Source organism: Orycteropus afer, unplaced genomic scaffold (assembly GCF_000298275.1).
Source record: "Orycteropus afer afer isolate SDZICR_OR568_19922 unplaced genomic scaffold, OryAfe1.0 scaffold00192, whole genome shotgun sequence".
Lineage (NCBI taxonomy): Eukaryota > Metazoa > Chordata > Mammalia > Tubulidentata > Orycteropodidae > Orycteropus > Orycteropus afer.
In genome coordinates this window covers 42,306-54,819 of record NW_006921779.1, presented here as the reverse complement: position 1 = coordinate 54,819, position 12,514 = coordinate 42,306, and the positions used below count along the sequence as shown (strand labels likewise).

Below are 12,514 nucleotides of genomic sequence, written 5' to 3'. Positions count from 1 at the left end.
AATCTGTCCTGGCAAAAGTGCAGCCAGAATGCTCCTTGGAAGCGAGAATGGCCAGACTTCGTCTCACCTACTTTGGTCACGTTGTCAGAAGGGACCATTCTCTGGAGAAGGATGTCATGCTTGGTAAAATGGAGGGTCAACGAAAAAGGGGAAGGCCCTCAAAAAGATGGATTGACATGGTGGCTGCAGTGGTGGGCTCAGGTGTAGGGATTGTGAGGTTGGCACAGGACCACACAATGTGTTCTGCTATACATAGGGTCAGTATGAGTCAGAAATGACTTGACAGCACCTAACAACAATAACGGAGCTCTGGTAGCATAGAGCCTAAGGCACTTGACTGCTAACCAGAAGGCTGGCAGTTCAAACCCACCAGCCACTCCTGGGAAGGAAGATGGAGCAATCTACAGTAGTGATACTGCCTTGGAAACCCAAGGAGGGGTCACTATGAATTGGGTCCGACTCAATGGTACATAACAACAACAACAATAACAACAATCATAAAATGGGCAAAAATCTTGAATAGTTATTTCACCAAAGAAGAGATTCGAATTGCCACCAAACACATGAAGAGGTGCTCTCTGTCGTTAGTCATCAAAGAGATGCAAATCAAAACCCACTAGAATGGCTAAGATTTAAAAACAACAGATGTTGGTAGGAATGTGGGGAAATTGAAACCCATTGCTGGTGGGAGTGCAAAATGGTACTGTGGAAAACAGTGTGGCAGTTCCTCAAAAAGCTACAAGTAGAACTACCATATAACCCAGCAATTCCACTCCTAGGTATATACCCAAAAAACTTAGAAACAGAATAAAAGAGACTTGTACAGCAGTGTTCATTGCAGCACCTTCACCATAGCCAAAAGGTGGAAACAACCTAAATTTCCATCAACAGGTTAATGAATAAGCAAAATGTGGTAAATACATACAATGGAATGCCACTCAGCCAGTAGGAAAAGTGAAGTCTTATTACATGCTACAATTTGGATGGAGTTTGAAGACATTTAAGCCCATCATAAAAGGATAAGTAATATATGATCTCACTTATATAAAAAGACAAGAAAAGGCAAATGTATGGAGACCAAAGTTTATTAGTTACCACGGATGAGAGGGAGGGAGGAAAAGAGGAGTTAATAGTGATGGAAAAACTGGATTGATTAAGGGTAGAGTTGCACAGCTGATTATTGTAATTGCTGTCAATAAGTTGTATGCCTGTAAAAAGTTGAATTGTCAAAAGTAGTATAATAGATATATTTCCAGTAATTGAAAAGGCAAAAGTAGCTGCTGAGGCTACTTACATACAAGCAGACACCACATGGGATTTTATTACTTGATTTGGAAGTTTCGGACCATAGTTTCATGGGACATCTCAGTTAATTGGCCTAACAATATGTTTAGTACCTCTTTTCTACCTCCTAGTTCATTTCCTACTACATGGAGTCTTGAAAGCTTGCAGGTGACCCTATAAGGTACCTGGAACAACAGAGGAAAAAGAGGAGGATATGGCATGCATGGCTGGTTGCCTCCATGAACAACTTCCTCCTCTGCCACGAGATGAGAAGAACTGGATGGTGCCTAGAGCTACCATTACTGAACATTTTGATCAAAGACTGTAGAAGAATTATGATTAAATGGTGAAAAAATGAACAGAATTTCAAATTCTCATTGACTCTAGACTTCTGGAGGGTGGCTGAACCCCTGAAACTATTGCCCTGAGATAATTTTTAAACCTTAAACCAAAAATATCCCCCAAAGTCTTCCTAAAACTGAACTATTATTTAGCTTAACTAGTGAAAAAGGTCTGCCTTTTAGCATTGTGCTCTTTTAAGAGCACTCTACATGGAATCCAATTGACAATAGCAACTTGAAAGACTAGATAGGAACCTTAGTGGGCAGTGAGGTTATGTTAATGAGGAAAGAGCAAATCAGAAAAGAAGGGTGAGAATAGTTGCATAACTCAAAGAATGTAATCAAGGTCACTGAATTGTACATGTAGAAACTTGAATTGGTGTATGCTTTGCTGCATATATTCTCAACAACAACAAAATAAAAAACTTTAAAGGAGAAAAAAATTCTGGAGATCACTTGACATGTATCAAAAACCTTAAGTACACATCCTTTCCACTTGTAGAAAGTTATCCTAAGGAAATTGTCATGGTGGTGCACAGTATATAATGCTTGAAAAAATTGTGAAGAAATTAAGTACCTAACAACATAAAACAAAAAAACCAAACCAAACTCACTACCATCAAGTCAATTCCAACTCATAACAATCCCCACTGGGTTTCTGAGGTAGTAAATCTTTATGGAAGTAGATTGTCCCATTTTCCTTCCACAGAGCAGCTGGTGGGTTTGACTGTGGTTAGCAGTCAAATGCCTTAGGCACTACACCACCAGAACTCCTTACCTGACATCATAGGGTCAGTTAAATAAATTGATGTCCATATGATGAAATATTTTTCAGCTAATAGAAATTATATAAGACATGTAGAATATGGATAATGTAGAGATGATTCATTTTTTTATTAAAAAGTATATATTGTACAAAGGAATAAAGATATTACCACACTGTAACAGTGATGTTCCCTGGGTTGTGGGGTTAAGGAGTTTTTATTTTCTTTGTAATTTTCTGTACGTTCCAACCTTTCCACAATTAAAAAATACTCCTCCATGGCAGAGGTTACCGGTGAAAGATGCTGCCAAGATACCAATTCGATGAAGACTAGTGTTTCTTGGATTTGGAGATTAAAAGTCGTCAGGTCTTTGCCAGAATGATTGATTCCATTAGAGTGATAAGGATTGAAGTGTGAGTAGGGTGAGGGGTAGAGTAGAGATAGCTGGTGTAGGGGATAATGTAAAGAGCTTGGCTGGCTACAGAGGGGTGCAGAAAACAGCAAAAGTGGAAGTCATCAGTTCTAGTCCAAGCCCTGCCACATCTGTGAGTGCTTCAGTTCCTTTCTTTGTAGAACAAGGATGGTGACAGGCCTGCTGATGACAATCAAATCCTGTTTTATGTGTGATGTTTGTTGTTATTGTTGTGTGCCGTCGATAACACTGTGTAAATTGTACACTGCATGGGGAGTGTGACACTGTGATAACGTTATTACAGAGAACCCTCTGCCACCGAGTCATTTCCACCAACCCCCATTGGGTTTCTAAGGCTGTAAATCTTCATGGAAGGAGATTGTGCCTCTTCCTTCCACAGAGCAGCTGGCGGGTTTCAACCATAGACCTTCTGGTTAGCTGCCAAATTCCTTAACCACTACACTACCAGAGCTCCATTGTTACAGAGTCCTCTCTAAAACACTAAAAATGTCACTGCTCTCAACTAAGTTGCCATTTCCGTCTTCCTCTTGTATTACTGTTGTTTTTTTCCTGGCAGAGTTTGTCCAGAAGTGAACTGTTAAATGTTTACCAGGTTTAAACCACAATTTGAAGTTCTCTATGGCTTAGGGAAGAACTCTGGTGGCACAGCAGTTAAGTGCTCAGTTGCTATCCGAAAGGTCAGTGGTTTGAACCCACCAACCGCTTCTCAGGAGAAAGATGAGGCACCCTGCTTCTGCAAAGATTTACAGCCTTGGTAACCCTATGGGGCAAGTTCTGCTCTGTCCTGTTGGGTCTCTATGAGCCGAAATCAACTAGACAGCAATAGGTTTGGGTTTTCTCTTTTTTTTTTTTATTTATGGCTTTGGGCTATAAACAATTCTTCTGAGGTGTATGATTCCTCAGCTGAGTGAATGATTTTCATTCATGAGTATATCTTGGTGCCTACTGTGTGCCCACTGTTGTGCTGGACACTAGTAAACACAAGATAATTAGTAAAAGTCATGATTTCACAGTTATCAATGATGTGACATCATACTGAATTAAGTACCCAGGTTAGACTCATTAGTGTAGATGTGAAGGAAAGTGCTGTAGTCTAAAGAATGGATGAAAAGAAAATTTACAGCCAAGGAAGGAGCCTGGAGTTAGGAATTGAGAAGGAAGGAAGCACTGATTGCCTAAGGAAACAGCTTAGTGTTTCGGGAACCATTACACCATAGACTGTTGGATAAGAAGGACTCTTAGAGATCATTCACCCCAAGATCACCTCTAGTGACCCTGAGGAAACTGAAGCTCAGAGCAGAAAGGATCCTGCTTGATGGCAAAGCCTGGTCTAGAACGCAGAAGCTTTGATGGCCAAGTTAGCACTCTTCATCTGATGCTTTATGTCATGTCAACATAATACATTGGGAAAACTTTGACTTTTATTTAAAAACTTAGAACCACTCTACCTGGACACCCATGCTATCTGAGTCTACCAAGATTTTTCTAATTCCTGAGGACATACGGGGTAGGGCAGAAGAGAGAGAGAGAGAACAATTATTTGGTATCTTCTAAATTTGTTTTCCAGCAGCTCCATAGAAAGGCCTGGCAACCTGCTTCTATAAAGATTACTGCCTGTGGAGCAGTTCTGCTCTGTCACCTGGGATCGCTGTGGGTCAAAATCGACTCGACAGCACCTGACAACAGTAGATGCTAACAACTGGTCATTTTAAGATGGTCCAGGAGCCTAGAGAGTTGTTGCAGAATAACATCTTTTGGTGAAAAATAATCTAAGGAAAGAACATATTCCAGCAGGAATTATTTCTTTTAAATTAATAGTGGCTTTTACATTTAACATTTGTGTTGACTTTACTTGGTGTCTTCTTACTAAGTTCTGGTATTTATAGATCCAGAAAGCCATGGATGCCACCTCTTGGCCTGTAGTGCTGTTTCCACATTTCATTCTATCATGATGTTCCTGTCCTACTTGGCAGTTGCCCTTTTCAACTACTTACTGCCTTCACTTTCCGACTAAACAATTTCTCCTGGGCAAGTTTTGTGCATGGTCTTGGTCTTTCTCTTTCTCTCTCTTCACATGTTTACTTCTTAATGATTCTATCCTAATGTGTTTACTGCCTTGAGTTCCTTGACCCTTGATACGATTGTTATTGACAGAATTAAAATAGAAGAGTCTGAACAATGTTGATTTCTATGATTTGTTTTTTTCCACTATTTCATTGTCATGTATCCTGCAAAAGCTGAGCAAAAAGTACACATGTACTATGAGAGAGAAAAGAGGGGTTTTGATTTAATTTCAGAGGTTTGTGAACTGCTGCATCTGGTTGAGTTTGATCAGTTACAAAGTGCTTACCCCAGATGACAGTGGCAAAGCAAGATCACGACAACAGAATGGCATGGGACTTTGTACACAAGAAGGTCTTCATTAAGACTTGCACCAAACCAAATGTGTCTACCATGGATAAGAACCATAACAAGGCTGACTTTATCTCTTATTTTTAAAGAATCCACAGATGTTATTAAACTTGTAACTTATATAACTGTTATCATGGGGTTAAGCAGCTATATGACAAAGATCTATTTGTCTAGATTAATTGACATTGTATATGTGTATATTTGTTCCCATTTTAGCACGAGGTAGGACCAACATCGAACTTAGAGAGAAATTCATCCTACCTGAGGGGGCGTCTCAGGGAATGACCCCTTTCCGCTCACGTGGTCGACGATCCAAACCATCTTCCCGGGCAGCTTCTCCTACCCGCTCAAGCTCAAGTGCTAGTCAGAGTAACCATAGTTGTACTTCCATGCCATCTTCTCCAGCCACCCCAGCCAGTAGCACCAAGGTATGTCCTGACCTCCATCATGGCCTCTTTCCCTGGTTCCCTTTTTGCAGAGCCGTCTACCCGTTGTTCAGTGTAGACTCTGAAAGACTCCACTGAGGAGAGGACCGTGAAGACATACAGACCAAGCTCTGCCTAGACAAAGATACAGATAGATGACCTTTAAGATGACTGCAAAGGACATTTATTAAAATACATACTCGTGCTAGTTAGAATCAGAAATGTGTCTTTCAACATTTTCTATCCAGAGTTACTAATTTTGAAAATCCAGGCACTATCTCTGCAGCTGGGGCTAACAGATAAGTTTGTTGTCACCACAGATATGTATGAAAAACAACATTGCCTTTCTGCCTGATTGCTTTTATCCTGTTGGACTGATGAGCATTTATTTTGCTTTCTGTTTCTTTAAAATGTAGTGTATTTATTTTTCTTTTCCCGATTTGCTCCCTTTTTGTTCCATTTCCATTTGTTCCCATCCTTCCCTTTGGATTTCCATTTCACAGACTCCACTTCAGTTCTCTCGCTGTTATGACAAACCCTGGCTGGTAAACAGTAAAGCTGGCACCCCTGTCAGGGACAGCTATTATCCTGACCTCAAGCTGCCCAGCCCTGAGGTAGAGTATGGCTTTGGTGACTAAGGACACAGTAAAGGCAAGGCCCTTGCTAATGCCAACAACTTGACCAGCTATTCTTCCTGACACCAGGCTGCTCTTTTCCATCTTTGTGGTGCTTGCTCTCACAGCTGATTCATCTAGTCAGGTGTTTCTCAGGGGTTTCTAACTCGGAGTCACCAAAATTGGAGATAAGTAAGAGATGCCTAAAACTAGATAGAAACAACTTTTTAACAGTCTTTAGAATGATACTTGTTCAGGATGATAAACCATTGTAATTCCTGGTGATTTGTTTAAAATCAGGCCTCTTGGAGTCTCCAAATGTCCGACACATGGACGAGTTAGTAACTCTTGAAATTGAATTACAATGCATGTTCCACAGTGTTCTGTCTTTGCTTAGAACAAAAGAGTGGTTGGTGCCTCCCATCCTGAGATACCCCCAGGCTGGTTGGTATTACCACACTGGTCTGAGGCACGGGTGCTGTCTCCTCAACCAACCACACTGTCAATGAACACTGCTCTGGGGCTCAGATTTTAGCTTCTAAATTCCTTGGCCTGGGCACTTGGGTTTCGGGAGTCTTGATGTGAATACGCATGCCCACAATTAAGCGTAGTCACTAATAACAGTTAGTCATTAAAACACCTTTTAAAACACTTCTGGAAGAGCAGTGTTTTTAGAAATGAAAAGGGACTCGCAACTTGCCTAACTGCAGTAAATGTATACTCTAGCTCCTTCTGGGAAACACTGTCAAAAGACTGTATTGCCTATAGTTCTGTAAAGTTTCAGCCAGGTAAACCGAGGAGGTACAAAATGCCAGTGCCGAAGAGTGAACTGCTGCTTTGGGATCTGTCTTGCTCTAAGCTAAAATCCAGTAGAGAAATATATCTGGTTTAGGACATGATCTGGGAACCTACTGCCAAGAAAACCCTAAGACTCCACCTGCTGACCTTGCTGTTCTTCTTTCCAAGTGGCTCCAGTTTTGTAAAAGTCTGAAAAGCTCTATCATTTTAAATGTTTTAACTATGAGTCACAAATTCTCATGATTCTGATGGGTCAGGGTTTTTTGGTTTTGTCTTAAGTTTTTACTTTGTTTTGTTTCATTTTGGGGTTTCATCTTTCCTTACTCATTGGTGTTCTAAAGTTGGGCCGTGTATCCAGCCCAGGGTCTTGGGGGCTGCAGTCTTCCCGCAGTAGTGCCCACACGGTAGCTTCTGAAACCGCTGCTCTTCCTCCTGGGGGGCCAGGAGGGTTTGTGCTTGAATGTTAATCACTCTGTCGCTTTTGCCCTCTCTTTATAAATTAAAGAAGTACAGGAAACTTCATGCTTTCTTCTCCTATTTATATAAACATCTTAAAGGTCTTGGAAAACAATTTATACAATTGATTGCAGAAAAAAATGAGAATAGCATGTTGCAGCATGAATAATACTTAAAAGAGATTTGGAATATTTTTTCCTCCTCCAAGTTACCTGTCTAAATGGTCCCGCTTATAAGTAACAATAATAATAATGTATATCTGGGACATTCTACTCTGTCCTTTGGTGTCGCCATGAATTGGAATCGACTCATCAGCAATAGGTTTGGCTTTGGTTTCTTTATCCAGCTCTTTTTCAGTTTAGGAAGTACTTCTGCACATCATTTATTCATTCAGCAAGTTTTTATTGAGCACCTCTTCTGTGCCAGAATGTGTTAGTGAGCAAAACAAAGTCCCTGCTTTTGTGGAGTTTATGCTTTAATGTGGGAGAGACAGACAACAAACAAGTACCTCGTGGTGATAAGTACTATACAACAGAAGTGAAACAAAGAGAAGAGAAAGTTAAACATGGTATTATTTTAGATTAGGTAGTGAGACACGACTTCTTTGGCTTATCAGCAAAGCTACCTAGAGGAAATGAGGGGGTGAGCCACACAGATAAGGGGTAGGGACGTCCAGGCAAGGGGAGCTGAAAGGAGAAGCCTGAAGAGAGAGCCACCTTGGGCTGTGGGAGAAATAGCAAGGATGCCAGTGTGGCTGGGACAAAATGAGCAAGAGGAAGTATGGTAGGAGATGAGCTTAGAGAGGCAGAACTTAACTATTTCTTGAGGGCAAAGTAAAGACTGAGGTGTTAATTTAGACAAGTCATAGAGCCCAGACTCATCCCTAGGTCTTGGGGCTGGCTCTACCTTCAGAGGCTTGTCCCCTACACCACAGCCCCCCTCACATGTACTTCTCATAATTATTTATCTGGTCCACAGACAAGTAATTTTATTTGCATTTTACAATGAGGAAACAGGGCTGAAAGATCTTAATTTGACTCAAGTTACTACATCTACATAGGGTTGGAGATTGGTGTATTATTCGATCTCCACATTTAACTATTTGGAAGCAACCCCGAGATTTCAAACCCTAAAACTAGGGTACAGAGCATTACTTGGATTCTTTAAATTACTCAGGTGCCATATTTCTTTTCATTATGACTATTGCATTCTTACAATTTGAGGACTTTTTTTCCATTTCTAGTGAAAAAGGTTTTGGAAGATGTTTTGAAAGTTTAAAACAGAAAATCCTTACTTTGAGAATCATCAAAATACATGAACTGGAACACATTCAAATTAAATCATTGTTTTCCTGGACTTTTAATTTGCTTTTCAGTTATTTAGACATAGAGTGGCTTAAGAACAAACACCTTTTAAAATTGAATTTCTATCAAAAGACTTTGCCAAGTAAATATGACCTTTTTATTTTTTTTAAGGTTATTCCATCAACAGGCAGCAAGTTGAAACGACCAACACCAACTTTTCACTCTAGTCGAACATCCCTTGCTGGTGATACCAGCAATAGTTCTTCCCCAGCCTCCACAGGTGCCAAGAGTAATCGAGCAGGTAGGTACCTTCCCAGAACCTACGCATCAGGGTGGGATAAGAGGCAATGGCCAGGCTAGGAACTCAGGAACAATAGCCTATCAGAGATATTTTACCTACTCCCCAAGGAGCAAATAATGAAACACTAGCACTTAGATGTGATACCCAGAGACACCGACAGATAATCTGGTGGCCTTCTACTTTCTCTTACCACTATAATAAGCTCTAACCTTGTCATCTGAGGACAGATTCTTCCACAGCCACAACTAAAATCACCTGTCCTTGATCAGAAATTATCATATTTGAAAGAATGTGAAGGGAATAAAAAGCCTTCTGGCAGTTGACTAGTAACCTTTCCAGCAACATCCCATATTTATTACCCCTCAAATGGGCTGAAACGGGGGAAGCTTGTGGCTGTCCACCGCTGATGTTCCTCATGGGAACCTAGAAGTGTAGCTTTACTCCCTGGCTCTGGTTCCTGTTGCTGCAGCCCTGTTCTGAGCCTGCCCATGCATTACCCCAGCGAGTGCCACTCTCATCTGTGCTGATGCGATTCAGCAGCCCCATGTGAATCCGTCTGGGGGCATGTCAGCTAACAGTGCTGCTGATGGAACTTATTTTTGATATGAAGGAGGGGAGCCAGACTTCTCAAGGAGAACCATAAAGCCAGAAAAGGGCTCCCCATAGAATCACAGAGCAGCCACCATGTAGATGAGAAACCCAGTGTCCAAGGTCACATAGCATATCAGATTAATAGGATCAAAACCTTGGCCTCTGGTCACTTGTTCTTCCTGTGCTGTCTCTATATTAAGTGTGCTGCTTTATTCTTGAATTTCAGACCCTAAAAAGTCAGCGAGTCGCCCCGGGAGTCGGGCTGGGAGTCGAGCCGGAAGTCGAGCCAGCAGCCGGCGAGGAAGTGATGCTTCTGACTTTGACCTTTTAGAAACACAGTCTGCCTGTTCTGACACTTCAGAAAGTAGCACTGCAGGTGGCCAGGGCAACTCCAGGAGAGGGCCAAACAAACCTTCCAAAATCCCAACCATGTCTAAGAAAACCACCACTGCCTCCCCCAGGACTCCAGGTCCCAAGCGATAACACTGTACAAGCACCCCTGAAGCCTCTGTCCACTTTGAATTCTGCTCTATATGTTGGGTGTATATTTATTCTGAATGGGAGAAGTTATATTGTTAAAAGTGTAAGAGAATAATTGTGTTATGAAGCTGCCTTATTTTTTTTTCCCCCTTTTTTGTAAGTTACTATTTTCATGTGAATATTTATGTAGATAAAATTTGCCTCCTGGTAACCCTGTAATGATAGGGCCCAGAAACGAAATATTTGAGAAAAACACATGAAAAGGTCAAGATGCAAATGTGTATTAAGAAAAGTGTCTAAATAGGGTTGCTGCGCGGTGCAGGGTTATAAACCTGCTTTATCTTTTAGGATTATTCCTAAATGCATCTTCTTTATAAACTTGACTTGCTATCTCAGCAAGATAAATTATATTAAAAAAAAAATAAGAATCTTGCAGTGTTTAAGGAACTCTTTTTTTGTAAATCACAGACCTCAAATCGGCAAGAACTAAGGGGAGGGCACTTATAACTGCTTTTTCCATTGTTTTTAACGTTGTGTGATTTTAGCTGAAGAGAGGGAACCTCATCTAGTAACATTTGCACATAATAAGCAAAAGAAGTTCATTGCAATACTGTCTCTGAGTACTGTCTCAATACTGGGTGTTTAAAGGACAAATAGCTGCTAGAATTCAGGGGTAAATGTAACTGTTCAGAAAATGTCAGAACATTGGGGTTTTTAAGAGTCATGTGATTCCCTATCCAGCCTAGCCACCAATACCTCCTGTGCTCTTTGGGACCCAGGCCCTTGGCAAAGGGAGGCTCCTTGGTGATGGTGTGTATTATAGATTTGTTGATCTGCACTTTTTGCTCTTCATTTAAATGGTCGATCAACTTCTCACAGACAGAGGAATTCCATGAACTTACCCTGAAAATGTGGACATAAGACAAAAACGCTTGTCCTTTAAAGGACTTCACCAGCACACCTGTTCACAAGTCCCGTTTGCTTCCGTCTTCTTTTGTGCGTAATAAAGTCAACTGACCAAGTGACCATGAAGAGGGGCTGTCTGGGGCTCCTGTTTTTTAGCTGCTGTTCCTCTTCAGCTCTGACCACGTTGCTGTGTGATTATCTCAATTGGTTTTAATTGAGGCAGAAACTGAAGCTCTACCAATGAACTGTTTAAAAACAAGACACTTTTGTATTAAAATTGCTTGCAGTAACAAATGTTTTGTATTTCCTGATTTTCTTCTCAGTCATCACCTTATATATAACATGTTACTCTTGGGTATAATTGTGTTGTAAGTCTTAAATACATGATTCAAATCAAAATACCTTGATGGATAAATTACAGAGCTCATTAATAGTTTTTTTTTCCTTGTTTACAAAATTAACAAGGCAACAATCAGGATACTGTTAACATTAATACTTCTGTGATTAAACAAATACCAACGTGTAAGAAGACATTAAAAAATATAATTAAGAAGATACTTAAAAACATAGAGATCTAGGGGTTCGATAGAATGGAGCCAGTTTCTTACGGTACCCTGAAATTTCTGGTTAAATCCTACAACAATTTCAGAAATGGTAATGTTGGAAGCAAAACTGCTCATCAAATCTAGCTTTTTTGTTTTATGGATGGAGAAACTGAGATGGGTAAGTGATATGCCTGCAGTCACAGAATAAACAGCAGAAGTGGACCATGAATGCAATCCTTGCCTCCCTGTTCAAGTGTGGCCCTTCTGTTTCCTCCAGCCCCTAACATAATTGACTTTATAACAATCCCAGTCCAGTTGGTGTCTAATTGATGCCTACTCAAGGTGACCGCATATGTGTCATAATAGAAGTGTTTTCAAGGGATGGTTTTTTGAAAGTACATTGCCAAACCTTTCCACCAAGGCACCTCTGGGTGCACTCATAGCTCCAACCATGTGGTTAGCAGGCAAGCATATCAATTGTTTGTACCATCTAGTGACTCTTACTTAAAACAATCACAGCAGCCAAATACGAACGAATCCTAACAACCTGATGAGGTAGGAATTATTCTACAGATAAGAGTATGTGCTAGAGTGCTTGCGATAATCTCTTAAGATGGATGCAAATCCAGGCCACCTTGTGTGCTTGACAGTACTCCTGTGGGCATTTGGTAAGATCAGTACATGTTTGCCAAAGCCATTTGAAGCCAAATATCCAGATTACAAAGAATTTGCAGTAGGATGGATTTTGATGGAAAAATTGGGTAACTTCCCAGCTGCCAGAACTTTGTAGGGTTCTATTTACACCCAAATTTTCTATCCCCACTAGGCCAGATAGCAGTGCCATCTTTTCAGAGTCTACA

General features: G+C 40.7%; 1 protein-coding gene across 1 annotated transcript in view; it reads left to right on the top strand.

Moving 5' to 3' along the window:
• MACF1 (microtubule actin crosslinking factor 1) overlaps window positions 1-10,206 on the top strand; it is a 307,684-nt gene extending 297,478 nt beyond the window's left edge. Inside the window, exons 98-101 of the mRNA XM_042781878.1 lie at window positions 5,451-5,662; window positions 6,163-6,273; window positions 9,003-9,132; window positions 9,950-10,206. Of these exons, the coding sequence (XP_042637812.1) occupies window positions 5,451-5,662; window positions 6,163-6,273; window positions 9,003-9,132; window positions 9,950-10,206 (710 nt within the window). The remainder of the gene's footprint in view (window positions 1-5,450; window positions 5,663-6,162; window positions 6,274-9,002; window positions 9,133-9,949) is intronic.
• Window positions 10,207-12,514: the final 2,308 nt, after the last annotated feature.